The 15,335-nt window shown below is 39.7% G+C and overlaps 1 protein-coding gene across 3 annotated transcripts in view; it reads left to right on the top strand.

Moving 5' to 3' along the window:
* Positions 1-15,335, top strand: part of slc2a9l2 (solute carrier family 2 member 9, like 2) — a 121,356-nt gene that overhangs the window by 26,772 nt on the left and 79,249 nt on the right. For all 3 annotated transcript variants that reach the window (XM_044024826.1, XM_044024828.1, XM_044024827.1), the window contains exon 7: positions 8,625-8,757. In XM_044024826.1, the coding sequence (XP_043880761.1) occupies positions 8,625-8,757 (133 nt within the window). The remainder of the gene's footprint in view (positions 1-8,624; positions 8,758-15,335) is intronic.

Below are 15,335 nucleotides of genomic sequence, written 5' to 3'. Positions count from 1 at the left end.
AATAATAAAATAAATAAATAATTGAACATACAGTTAAATTTAAAGTTTAATGGGGGTCAATTTTTTTTGACACATTTGAACTAAAAAAAAAAAAAAGTGAATGCAGTTGTTACTTTGCCTGGTAGCTAGTTCATTTTACAATGTTGTAACTAACTAACTGTTAGCACTGCACGCTAATGGAAGCGACCCTTCCAAATCTGAAGCCACTTTAGAAAAGTGCTTACCAAACCTTCAATACGAGGACCCACTTTTTAAAGATGCAAACCGTAGTGACCCAAATCACACGATAAATTGGGTCAAGAGCATATTTGCCCATGAATTTACAGCCTTATCTGCAACACCTCAGATCAAGTCACTTCCAAGACTTTTGTCGATGAATTAAAACTTGATTTTATGCATTTTTAACACACGAAATCTTAACATAAAAGGTTGGGAAACTCCTTTGGAAAACCCAATTTGTCTCCACTGGCAGCCATGTCTGGTTCATGGAACAGAGGGCGAGCCAGGGTCGGTTCCAGAACTGTTGGCGTGTGTCAGTACTTCACATAACCACACTTGACCTCACACACTTGGTTCCATTTCAGTTCCTACTGAATTCCTGTGTCTCCGGGGACTCAGGGACACGGTGAGACATCAAGGTGTTCAGTAGCCATAAAGTTTGGAATGCCAGGGACTTTTCATTGGTCAATAGAAACGATTAAGCCTCATGGGTGAGTGGCAGACTTCTAAAGCTTCAAGGATCGTATCATTTTAATTTGACATTCATGTGACAACACACACACACACACTCCTCCGTTGGCACTTAATGATTTCCCCTCACCTGTTTTTGCCAGACAAATGATTTGTGGGGGGATATCTCCCTCCACTTTGCCTTCCAGCGACATTGCTTCCCCTCAAACCACTTGAGCAATAAGCTCACGTTTCTACCTTGCAGAGCTTTTGAGTGGTTCAATCTGTCCCTTGTTCCAATGAGATATCCGCAAGAATTTTCATTCACAGCTTGTTTCCTGTGGTGGAAATGTTCTCCACACCCCCACAACAGCTTGCACAAGACACATGGGCTTTCGAAAGCCAAATTGGTAAAATGAACAAAGTGCTTCACTCCTGAAAAACATTAGTTTTTGTTTTTGGGCCAGGTCTTAAAAATGGATCCCTTAAGCATATGATTGTTTCTTTCTTGGCAGTTATGTTCAGTGTGTTAGGGTGACCTTGTGTCTGAAGGTTTGCAGTTTAAACGTGTTTTACTAAGCATACTGCTGTGTTCAAGTCCTTGGAATGTTAATATACAATACAAAGGGGTCTATAACTTTACATTACACGATGGTGAGTAAGGGGAGCTCAGGTCATTTATCTCTGTGCCCCGTTGTACACGCTCTCCAGCATGAAAGACAATGAGCTGAAGCAGAAGTCGTTTGACTGCATCGCATAATCTGTGCTTTCTCAGGATTAAAACAAAAAAGGTTTTTAAAATCAAGTCAGATTTAAAAATCGTCTCGTGTGGGGCAGGCTTTAGTGGGTAGTGGGCAAACACTGGCGTGGACGAAACCACTTGGGACCCATTTTGTCAGCTTGAGTACAACCCTTATGGGGCCCACATGGACATTCCATTATCTTAGTGGAACAACATGTCTCTGAGGAAAAGAAACAATAGTGTACTATAGGCTACACCAGGGGTGTCAAACTCATTTTTGTTCAGGGGCCACATACAGGACAATTTGATCTCAAGTGGGCCGGACCAGTAAAAATAGTAAAATAATAGCATAATAACCTATGAACAACAAGAACTCCTTGCTTTTTTTTCTCCTTTGTTTTACATTTAATGAAGGATATTTTTACAAAACAAGACATTTCTTGAGAAATATAAGTGCAATTTCTAAATGTACTACACTGGCTCTAAAAAGGCACAAACATTTAGTCACAGGGTATCTGGAAGAGAAAAATATTGTATTTGACGTGACGTTTAGATTGTAATCGTAGTGTGAAATTTTAACAAATTCATCCTGTGGGCCGGATTGGACCCTCTGGCGGGCCGGATCTGGCCCCCGGGCCGTGTGTTTGACACCCCTGGGCTACACCCTTACAATTATGTACAACCACTATTAAAGCATCTGCTGAGAACAACAAATACACAAGTGGCTGCACAAGTGGAGCGAAGAGACAAAGGGAGAGGCATGATGTAAGCAATACTTATATATATATATATATACCATATATATACAGTATACCACTCAGGGTTATGCATTTAAATACTAATATCGAGGGTGTTGAAATGATTTGCTATAGACTATAGAACGGCAGTACCCTGCTGAGTAGAGAGATAGGGATGCTGCAGCGATCGGCGGTGTCTCTGTCACTCCTCCATCTGATCTTTGATTTTAAAAACGTTGATCACTCTGCTAGTTCTGTATTCTTTTGTAAGTCCGGAGATGTTTTTATTACTTTTCAAACGACTGATTGAGTTTCCTGAATCATCGATCTATAATTGCCCAAGACAAAACCACAGGGGGGTCCGACAGTTATAGTCTGGTGCCGGCTCTACTAACCGAGCTATCCTGTTGCCCGGTATTTGAGTATTTTTTTAATCTTGCAAAACTGCAGGACTTCTGATTACGAAGTGAGGTTTGCGTTGCATCCCTCTGAAACACTTCTTTTTAATTTAATGTCTTTTTAAGTTGACTTCAGTGTCTGAATTTTTGAATTAATATCACAAAACACGTTTCCGAAACGCAATTTATTCTTCAGGAACGACCATGTTTGACAGTGAGCTCGCACAGTTTACGGTTGTTATTTTTAGACTGTCACTTTGCCCTGACATTTACACTGGGGCGCGGTGTGAAGGCGCAGTGTTGACGAGATACTCATTTTAAATGTATGAGTATTGGATTGTCACATCCATCATGGTGATCCACACACCACCTTTACAAATATCACATGGAACTGTATGTGCCATTGTTTATGTATTCCCATCACTTCGGCGACATCCCCGTCCTCGTCCTCGTCATCTGACAATAGTGGGACGGTCCACATGTGACACATATGTGGTGATAATGCCACCGTGGTGCTTTGTTGGCCTCTGGCCGTGAAACTGTCACGGGAGGATTGTTTCATTAGTCGTGTGGTGCACAATGGTGATAAGCTCTGACGTTAACCTCCACGCTGAACTCATCGACATGCCTCAGACGCTACATTCATGGTCTCTTTTTTGTTTTATACTCTATCCTTGCGCACATCTATGGTTTCAGATACAAAAAAAGTGTATTGTCATATGAAGGGAATTTCCCTTTTTATTTTTATAAATACTTTGTATTGTGTTGCTTGTCTGCTTCTTACCCTGCTGCTGTAACAAGTGCATTTCCCCAGTGTGGGATCCATAAAGTCTCAAAATTGATTTATCACGTTCACGTCGTGTACAATGAAATGCAACATTAAATCAATACAACACACGGCAAAATTGATAATATAGGATAACAGAAGCAGCTTTAGGTCCAAGTAAAGCGGTAAACACTGTATGTTGTGTTCATGACAAATGTGTCTAATTATTCAAATCACAAAGTATATAAAATGAGGAATGAAAAGGCTATGGACGTTTATGCTGAGTTTTATTGCTCTTAAAGACCAATAAAAGTATTTTACTATCAATTTTATAACACAGGTGAGATGTGGGCTTTCTTCCTGGTTTTGACTCTCCAGGAAATAGATTATTGCACTTTATTAGATCAGATGAAGACGTGCATATGTCTCTTGCAGTAGGCCGAGTTTCTTAGGTGAGAAAAGGTCATTTAACGATTTACATCACAGTACAATAATAACGTGATACTAGTATACTCATGTTTACTTATTATAATCATCAATGTTAATATAATAAGTGGTAATAGTAATAATATTACAGTAAAACATGTGATATCCAGGCTAATTACCATATTAAAAAGTAAAAAGGTCCTACACAAATCTTCCATTATTACCAGCCTATTACTTGGCGACTGATTTATAAATATGTATCATCATAATATTTCCTTCATATTACAAAATGATTTTCTTTTTACTGTATTATAACGAAAAAAGTGGATATAAATTGAAGGTCAAAATGCAGATTATTTCTATCTGGTAATATGCACTAATAATTACAACCTTTTGATCTGTGAACAGTTTTCTCTCATTTCCTTAAGTAAGAAAGTCCGCGCTCCCACTGGAACAGCAGTTCCCACACCTGTGGTTGAACAAAGGGACGGCACACACCTGCAAGGGCCAGCTGTCAAAGTGAGATGGAGTAAGAGAGGCGGAGAGAGAAGGTGACATTCATTACAAACCACTATAGCCAGAGGGCTGATGGGCTTTCCTTCTGATCCTGGTGGATTCTATCTAAAGAGTCAGATAATGTGAAGTTTTGACCAAGCTTTTTAGTGTGAGAATTTCACGGGGAAGGGATTTGTGTGTGTCTGTGAGGACCTACATCTATTTACACAATCACATTATGGAGAAAAAGCAAATCTGCATCATGTGAATTTCACATTTTTGGTAGATGAGGTTAGGCTAGTAGCGGTTAGCGTTAAGTTAAGTCTCCAAGAAATGAATGCAAGTCAATGTATTGTCCTCAGAAGTCATGGAAACCAGTTTGTGTGAGAGTGTGTGTGTGTGTGCGAGCGTCTTTATTTATTTACAAACACAACAGCTCCAGATGTGTTTTCATCTCACAGGTGAAGGCCTGACCAATGGGACATGACTGGAGAATGGGAAAGTAGGTCCTTCTCCATAATCTGCTGTCTGTGCAGGAACTATTTTTCTTTTTGAATGTGTTTTTGAATAGTTCGCGTAAACCACAGATGTAATTACATCATTTACGATGCAACTCCTGGGCACGAATAGTTCACTACATTATGCACACATGTGATCTTGTCAGGATTTATTTTGGGATTTCACATGAGTTTGCCATCTTTAAAAAGTGGGTCCCCATATAGGAAGTCTGTGATATGCAGGTATAGACTTTATAACATGCATGTGGGTCGCGGGAGAGCATGGGGAGGTAGGCGAAGAGGAGACGAGTGTCAGGGCTGATGTGTGACGGAAGGACAGCAAAGAGGAAGACCACAGAGAAGGTTTAATGGATGCTGTGAAGGAGGACATGAGGACACAAGATGGAGATAGATGATCCGCTGAGGAGCCAAAAGATGAAGCTCAAACATTTGATCCTCCTGACATTTTCATTACATGCGTCTGAAAAGTCAACAGAAGCCAGTGATGTCCTCTTCTAATGCTTTTGCTCAATAACAGGATGCTGGTAAAGACCCTGCAGCCTCCGTGTTCTCACCTCTGATAATTGAAAGGAAAAACAAAGGCGGGTGGAATATAGCGAGAATCCATATGTCTGCTCTGTTTCGTTTGCCGTAAACGGGTACGACTACGAGTCATGGCTTGGATTTCTGAGAGATAATGGGGTTATAGCCAGTTGGATCAAGACAACATTCTTTTTTGTCGTTCATTGTATCAGCAACATGTAACAAAGTACAACATGTTTACTAAAAGTACTAATGAACATTTTTCCTTTTATGTATACAGACTTTGATAGTTCAAAGAGTGCCATGTGAACAGGTATTCTCATCAAAGACCAGGCACTATAGGTCCAGTGTGTAAGAATTAGTGACATCTAATGGTGAGACTGCAGAATGCATCACATGTGCCTCAGGGAACTATGGTGGCTTTCACATAATGTGTCATAGAGGAGCATTTTGTGTTATTTACAGATTCTGAACGTGGAAAACGGAAATCTGAAAATATTGAGGAGAATATATATATATATGAGGATTATTTCTAATCTGCCTAAATGCAAGCCAGTGACCTGGGTCCCAAGCATCCAGGCTTTATTTCTTTTTTTAAGTAAAGAAGATATTTCTGTTGAAAACCATGGACTAGACCTATTTTGAGTTCTTACTTTTTTAAAAGGTGTGTGTTTATCCACTGTGTGTGTGTGTGTGTGTGTGTGTGTGTGTGAGTGACAGGTAGAGAGTTGGAGGCAGCAGCTTGGGGAGAGAAGCTCTTCATCTTAGCAAAAATAAATGGTATTTTTGCCGATGGCAGTGGGGGAAAACAGGTTGAGACGTGGATGACGTCGCTCGCTGTCTTATACACACGGTTCTTGGTTCCCACAGATCTCTGTGCAGTCGTGACTATCTGGGTCAAGTTTCTCTGGTTCTCTGCAGTGCAGCTGGTGGGGAAAAAAGCAGGTCCTACATGAAGGAGAAGAAGTTAAAAACTGCCAACTTTAGCTTCTGATACACTTCTGACAATTAAAGATTGAGAAGTGTCTTACATGTAATGCTTCATATTATACTAACTAGGTGTTCCCAAATGTAACACAACTACACAAAAATGGATACATGCATTGTTGAAATTCTATATACATTTGAATGACTTTATAGTCCCGTTCATTGAAATAAAGCTTGTTCTTTTGCTGGACTTTAGTTTTTCATTAACAAAGCCGGGCTCGGTTCATGGTGAGGTGAATAATGTGTTCGGGTGCACATACAGTAATGTACATAGTGCAGAGCACACAAGAGAAATCTCCAGCGGAGATAAGACGACGCCTAACTCAGCAGCAGAGAGAAGTCTGGATTGTGCAGCGGGATTATTTGCACAGCTCACACAGGGTTACCTTTATAGTTCAATAAATGTCTCAGAGGGGCACACTCCAAAAATATAACTAAATGCTTTTAACGTCATGTACACGGTCATAAAGGTCCTCGAGTAGCACACCTGTGTTTTTTTTTTTAAATGCTTTTCCTTTGGATTTAGATGAACTCGCTGTCAATTGCTGATAAAGTACAAGTGTGAGTGTAAAATAAATGAATGTAAATTCAATTAGTTTAAAAGCACATTTGTGTGTGAAGAATGATTCTCTCGTGTGCACTTACACGCTACAGTACATGCACTTATATCACACGCATATGCATTATGGGAAACAAAAGAAAAAAATCAAGGTTAAATCAAGTTAAAAGCATGTAGAAGTTCCTCGTACTGCAGCGACTGCAGCGTCACAGCCCGTCTGTCACCGTATCAACAACAACAGCAGGTTTTTGCTGCAAACGTAGACGCTGTCTTTCATTAGTTGTTGGACTTGTGAGCGTGACCTAAAATGGAAAAATGCATTTTAAATGTAAAGTGGAGCACTGCTGCGTCCCTCCATGCAGAGCCTCTGCTAAATTCTATAATGAATCGCTCAACACGCTTGTAGAACATCTCTGCATAGTTGGCTAAAGAAAACCAACAACTTTATTTTATACCTTTGAGCTGTTCATTACAATTACATTATTTATAAGGTGTTCAATTCTGATATAAAAAACCCCCCAAACAAACAAAAGAAGTAAGGGTTCTAAAACTGAATCCCCAGCAGACGGGCTGATATTCTCTCTGCAAAGGTCACCTCCCTCTTCAGTGTCTGCTTATGACCGCTCTCATTTACACGAGTAAATTATTGGAAGCAAAGATGTGCCGGATAGCTGGAGCTGCACTTTCACACAGAATGGGGTAATGTGGAGTGAGGCATAGCTAAAGTGCTGACTGCGTGTTGTTCAGTCAGTGTCCTTGGCTTGCTTGTACATAAGCTTTTGATGATGTCAGTAATAACGTCATCAAAAAACTTCAAGTTTAGTAATAAAAAGTTAAAATCAGGATTATCTTGAATAACTCAAGTGCTCTGACATTGACATTGACATCAACAGTACAGTCACAACATTTTGGACCAGTGAGGTAATGTTTTTGTAGCATTTACTTGTAGTAACAATGTAATAGTGTGTTAATAAATACGTCATCTTTCAGTAATCCCATGTTTCAGGTAATAGCTTAGTGATAATCACTTATAATACTCAGCCCACTTCTTGGCATTTTTTCTAAATCAGCCAAAGGGTGGGTTTACAGTACTGTGCAGAAGTCTTAGGTCGCCATTAGATTTGTTGTTTTAGAAATGCTATAATGACAATAGAGGATCATTATTTCTATTTAACTTTACTGGAACACATCCAGAAAATATGTATGCAGTTTTCTGTAAAGAAATAAAATAAAAATCAAAGACATCCTCTACAGGTGTCAAGTATTTAGCGTATAACACAGCAATAACACAGCTCACTAATATATAAGACCAGCTTTAAGTCGCATCACTTCATTCCAAATTGCAATGATCACAGACAGAATAAACAACAGAGCCGGTGGTGCCTTCAGGGGAACCGTGCATGCTGGTTCTTAGGGGCACAGAGGACTCACACTGCACAGTCAGCACTGTGCCGTACTTCAATCAACCCTGGAACTGAAATGTCTTGAACACAACGGGAAGCAGTATTGTGTACCAGGATCAGCTCATAGATTCAGTCTCTCTGAAATAAATATGTGCATATAAATGCATCACATAATAATGTAGGGCTTAAATAGCTTTCACATTCCAATAATTGCCAAAAGCCATGCAGTTCCCCATTTTCCACAAATAGCGTCACAGATTGTTATTTTGCATTTAAATGATGGTAATCCACGCTGGCACAATCTGCCTCTACTTATTCCACTTGTTATACAACAGCTCTAAAACACTGTTCTGTCCCACTTGTCTTCTGTGCCTGAGGTTTGATCAGATATTTTGTGTGCAGGGGTCCAGGTGGAACTTCCTCTTTGCCTTCATGGCGTTTCCAGCCGTGCTGCAGCTCTGTGTGCTGCCTTTCCTCCCAGAAAGTCCCCGCTACCTGCTGATGGAGAGGAAGGACGAGGCGGGAGCAGAAAGAGGTATTGCACACGCCAACAGAAACACAGATTACACACTGTGTCATTGATGCAGCCTGTATATTTGTACTTACTGTATGTTTTAAGAGTAACCTTTTCAGTTCAGTTCAGTTATACTTTATTGCCAGACCCAAGGTCCAACAATCACAACCAATCCTGGTGCTTGAAAAATGATTGTACCCAGTAAAGAATGTCCCTCTGTAGGGAAATGATAGAGTTTCCTGTTACACTGCACAGAGAGGATGCCGCTGATGCTTAAACTGTAACTGGGTTGCCAGTTTGGGGTGCTGTAGAAACTGCTTCTGTTGGCCTCTGTAAAGCAAGATCCTGGAGAAAAGAAAAAAACGACTGGAATGCTGACTGGAACCCCATAAATGTGTAACTACACTGAAAAAAACAAAATGGTTGATGCACCTAGAAGGTATTACTCTAACTGGTAACACATAAATGAATTAAGTTCGCGTTGACTTCATACTTGGTTAATTTTGTTTCTCAATGATCTTAATGATCATTTAGGTGTTTCCATTTGCAGTAATAGCTTTAAGTTTGTCAACCATTTTCTTTTTTCAGTGCAGTTATACATTTATAGGGTTTTCCATTACACTACTTGTCTTAACTAGGAATTCTAATGAATTTTCACTGTGGTTAATGAACACATGCACACACACACACACAGCAGCAGAGATCTACCCTGTTGTTGTATGTCAATTTTTGTCACCGCCTCCATCTTCTCACTCAAATATCTCCTCCTTCAGTGTGACATTGTGTAACAATGGCTGTGAGGTGTGTATGTCATTCACTTTCACAGTTGTGTTTGATTTCACAGACATTAGACTGACAGGGAGGGCGAGTAGCTAAAAACTACCGTATGCGTGACTAGGTTTACATTTAATGTCAACAAAGTTCTCTCAGGAAACTCCAGAAATCTTTTTAGTAGATGTGGTGTAAGATTTCACAGTTGCCCCATAGGAGCAATTGATTAGCCAAAATGTATACTCTGGACCAATTCTGAAAGTTTTGGAAAGTATTATTCACACACACATTTATAAACATGGACACCAGCGTGAAAAGTCCCAGAATTCCCATTTATACTAAATCTCTCTCATTTACAAACTACAGTAAGTTTATTAAAAGCAATTCAACTGTAAATGTAATGAAAAAGTTCAGAATCAGCTGTTTATCACAGATCACACTGGATTCCAATGGGTCCTTGAAATCCTTAAAAGTGTCAATTTGAACTGAAAAGTACTTGATTAACTAACATTTTAATCATCTGATTGCACATTTCATTTTGGCTATGCAAATAATAATAATAATGAAAGAATTACGTTTAAATAAAATTTGAAAACCATAAAACAGATACTAATAATACAAATAATAATACAAATACTAACTGAATTTAAGCCATAACCTAAATAATAATAAAAAACAAAATCTTAACTTTCAGAATCAGTTCCTCAGGCCTAACATAAGCCTGACTTTAAAACATTTGTGTCACAGGATTAAACACAAAAACCAAAACCAATACACAAACACAAAAGACCTCACCATGAGCAGCACTGGTACAAAAGCTGTCAGTGTTTAACTTAACTCCAACTACTGATAATTATAGATTTTTCTATTAATGCTTCCCCACAGTTTTTAAGTGATCTTTGAAACAGATGTTAACATCACATAGTTGTCACCGGTGTGCCTAACCCTGCAAACATCTGTATAACACTCAGGTGCTTGTGAGTGTGTCTATTTAAATTACATTTAAATGTGGTTTAAATAGTTGTTACTTTTGCAATTCTGCTTTCTCTCCATTGTGTCCACGTTAGCTCGTCGTGTATTGTGTTTTCCGCTGCTTCTTCTTCTGTGTGTGTAGTGGTTAGCGTAGCGACATTACTGCCTTCCCCAGTCCTAATATATAATATGCTTATATATGTCATAATATATAGACTAAATTAGAATTCCAAGAAGAGAGAGTTTAAGCAGATCTCAGTTTTCCAGCTTCTTTTAACCTCCTTCAACTCTCGACCATAGTGTGATCCTGTCAAGTGATGCTGTAACATAAAGGTAGCAGCAGGAGGTCGAGGCATAGCTCAATGTGCTGTCAAATAAAACTTTAACCAGTTTTCTCTGGGGTGTCTTGAGGACTTTGATGTCCATGTCCGTACTGTATAGATCAGTGGTTCTCAAAGTGGGGTTCAAGGACCTCTGGGGATCCCCGGACCATAGCGTGTGTGCAAATATTCAGACTTCTGGATGCTCCAGGAGGAGTGTGTAGCTGTTAGTTAGGATGGCTGCATCAGCGGGAGCTCACATCAAAAGACGTAGAAGCAGAATATCGCTCTGTTTTGAGCACAGCTGTGACTGCAGTTCATTTAGTGAAGATGAAGAAACCGACATCAATTTGGTTTGGATGGCTGTGCAGTGAGATGATGCTGAATGTGACGCCGCAATGTCGCTCTGAAGTGTGACGGCTCTGTTGTAGTTTTGCAGTGAATATTTAAGCCAAGCAGAGAGACTTCAGATTAAAGGGGATAGCAAGGGTTTGAAATTTCCTGCGTCGAGCAGGAATTAGCAAGCAATTCACAGCAGGGTGAAAGTTATGGCGCTTTTCCACCGCTCAGTTCCTGCACGGCACAGCACGGCTCGACTCTACACGGTTTGGTTTGTTTTCCATTTACTAGTACCTCCTCAACGTGGGCGGAGTCATCATAGCACGGCTGCATGAAACTGCTGTGATGTCGTTTTACACGCGACACACAAACTAGTGACTTGTAAAGCAGTTGTTTTCAGTGTAACTGAGTCATTAGAAAGATTAGTCCAGTACTTCCTGCATGACTGAAATACGGAAGGAACCCCAAATCACCCACAGGACAGAGAACACACACAAACCCCAAAACACACGCAGGACAGAGAACACACACAAACCCCAAATCACACACAGGACAGACACACACAAACCCCAAAACACACCAGAGAACACACACAAACCACAAATCACACGCAGGACAGAGAACACACACAAACCACAACACACAGGACAGATGACACACACAAACCCCAAAACACACGCAGGACAGAACACACACAAACCACAAATCACACACAGAGAACACACGAGGACAGAGAACACACACAAACCCCAAAACACACACAGGACAGAGCAGGACAGAGACACACAAACCCCAAAACACACAACAGAGAACACACACAAACCACAAATCACGCAGGACAGAGAACACACACAAACCCCAAAACACACGCAGAGACAGAGAACACACACAAACCACAAATCGCACGCAGGACAGAGAACACACACAAACCCCAAAACACACGCAGGACAGAGTCGAGGGATAATTTATTAATTTTTAATTAATTTAGTTAATAATCATTATTTTTAAATAGTTTAGGTAATACTAGAGGAAATAGAGATGCATCAACACAGACAAAGGCGTGTGATGATCTCAGATTGAGAGACAAACTATGGACAAGTACAATAGTACAATCATTTCCTTTAAATGCTACTAACCTGGAATATAAATTACATTACAGATTTCAGATTTGAACAACAGACAGAATTTGTAGGAAATAAAACAGTATTTCTATAACAATAGTTTATCAACAACATCATCATCAAGCTTCCTAACTCTTCTCTTTAGTCCATAAATGTAAATTCTTCTGAATCTTCTTTTTGTATTGTTATTATTTTGGAGTTTATTTTATTTTTTTATTCTTTTATCCTTTTTTTTTCTTTGGTATACAAGTATCCAGGCTCCCCCAAACAAAATGAAAATGGAAATAAGAAACATGAACACAATAAAACCCCCCAAAAAAGCCAAGGCTAAAGAAATCCAAAGACGATGGTCCAAACAAAAAGCGCCTGGATAAAACTCGGGGTTGTGCCTGCAACACAGATTTCAGACAAAAGATGAAATCAATAAAATCTAGTTCTCCTTGAGTCTACAATCTCTGTAGAATATTGTTATAGCGTTGGCAAAATCAAAGATTTGACATCACACATGATGATTCACTGCTGTAAACTTGTGCTTTAGATCATGAACTTGTTACTTGGAAAACTTTCTCCACTGTCAGGGGTCACGCACCTCAGAAAGTTTGAAAGCTTGGTGATATCTTGTGTTGCCTGTGCTCTGTGAAATGGAAGATCCAGTTTGTTTCATGTGAGCACAACTTTTAGCAAGGTCTTGGTGTCAGGGGGGTGGGGGTGGGATGAAGGAGTACCTTATTCTGCAACACTCTGACCAAACATAACTCAGCAGAAGGACCGGATATAAACCTGTGAAGAATTAAACAGGATTTACAAAGAGACATAAGAGATTCAGTGTCCGATGATCAGAAATTGAAATATATTCACGTGTATTAGATGAAACTGCCACATCCCAGTGTGTGACGGCGTGATATCATGGCAGCATCTGCTCACCTGTCTCATTTATTTGACAAGAATCACCTATTAACAATACCTGATATGAATATAATATGATATTATGAAGACGACGTGGCGCTTGCACCACAGGTGTCTAATACGGAGAAGGATTTTCATTAACTCCCATCACACATTCCAGCTCGGATTAATGAGGACGAACAATTTTGCTTGAAAGTGCTTGAGGGCAATGTGGTTATAGCTGAGAGCATGAAAATGGCCCCAGTGATTCAGCTCAGCAGTGTTGTGCACATTACTCCTTGTTATAAAGTGTAAAGTTGTGTTATTGCTTCACCATTACTAATACCTAGTATTGCTTCACATGTGACATACCATAGCACGCCACGCACACATGTAATTATAAGACGAGTATAAAATAATCGACAAGAACCAGAAACACCAGGACCAACTGAAATGAGATGAGCAGGAAATAAAGAGAACACATTACACAAAGAGGGAAAACAGTATAAATGCAAAGAACCCTCACGAGTGTAATAGATGGTCCAAATGAAAACCAATAATAAATCACAACACTTGGCAGTGATGGCCTCGGTAAAACGCAATTCACATTAAATGACTTGAAACTTTGGGCACATGGTGGTGCAGTGGCTAGGGTTAAGGACACCGGTATCGATCCCGCTTATACTGAGGGCCTTTCTTTGTTTACAGGACTCCCGCTTCCTCACTCAGTCCAAAAAACAGGCTAAATTGGGGATTAGGTTAGTTGGACTCTAAAGACGTTGCTCCTCTCTGTTTGTTGGTCCTGCGATGGAACCTGCCTTTCGCTCTATGCTATATTGCAAATGTCTTTTTTACCATCTACAGTTCATAATATCATGAATAGATTTACGGAGGGAGAAATCTCAGTTTGGGTTTTTACGCGTCTGCACTTTCAACAGGCAGAGTTTGCACTTTGTAACATGTTTGCACCCATTTCAGTTAATGTTAATCCAATTAATAATAATAATAATAATCATAATAAAACGTCACACATTTAGAGCTGCAGACTATCGGCAGCCGGAGCGCAGACAGGCAAACTGAGTGTTTGTGTTCCAAAAAACATGTGAGGAGATGTATAAAGAACGACTGATTATGCATTTCCACATATGTTTGAAAACTGTGGGTGAAAGCGCACGTCCCCCACCTTTAGCAGTGTGGAGGATTTCCTACTCACTGAATTTCTGAGATATTTAGGATATTTATAAGGAAGCAGCTGCATGATGGATGAAGGATGGACTCCAAAGTTTCCCTGACACATGATTTCCTAACCTCGACCCCTAACCCATGTGACTCCAGATGTGTGTATTTGGTTACATTGCCATTTAAAAATGATGATTGTGACAATAAAAAAAGTTTGTAACTTTCACTGTTAAATAAGGTCTTCACCTTATAATAATAATCTTCACATTATCAAATTTGGCCCTCATTAAAAAGTTTACGCAGTCAGCGTGAACTATGCGTGTAAGGTAATCCAGGTGTGTTCTTTACAGTGTGCTCATTAGGACATTGGGCATTAACGCTGTTCATGATGTAAAGTAAAAACGTGGCAGTAAATCTTCAAACTTTTAGCCTGCATTCTCCTTGTTTGTGCCATCTGTCGCTGTTTATAGCTGCTCTCACCAAATAAATGCTCTAATATAGAGTCTGTTCAGTAAGATAGAAGCAAAAGAGTATTTCATTCTATTTTTAACTGGCGCAGAGGACAAAATGAGAAGCAAACGGTATAAAAACTTGGATTTGAAATTTAAAGCATGTTTGTAAACGTATCCATTTATCTTTAAATGTTTTGCTGAATTCATAACTGCTGTTGTATTGTGGTGATATAGAATTAGAGTGTTCCTGCTGCTTCATGAGACTATTAGACAGCTGGTGACAATGACATACAGCCTGTATGACCATCATAAATGATCAGTGCGTGGTTCACTACCTCACTGCTAATTTGTCTAATTGCTGTACATCCATCCGTCCATTTTCTATGGCTTTATCCTCCACAGGAGGGTCGTGGGGGTGCTGTGCCAACCTCAGCCGACATAGGGCGATATAAATACATATATATATGTATTTATATGTGTATATATGTATGTACACACACATATATATATACAAGCTCTGTCCCCACCAACTTCTGCTCTGCTGCTGTATACACACAAAC

Source organism: Solea senegalensis, linkage group LG4 (genome assembly GCF_019176455.1).
Source record: "Solea senegalensis isolate Sse05_10M linkage group LG4, IFAPA_SoseM_1, whole genome shotgun sequence".
NCBI classification, from domain to species: domain Eukaryota; kingdom Metazoa; phylum Chordata; class Actinopteri; order Pleuronectiformes; family Soleidae; genus Solea; species Solea senegalensis.
This window is presented reverse-complemented; position numbering and strand designations above follow the sequence as displayed.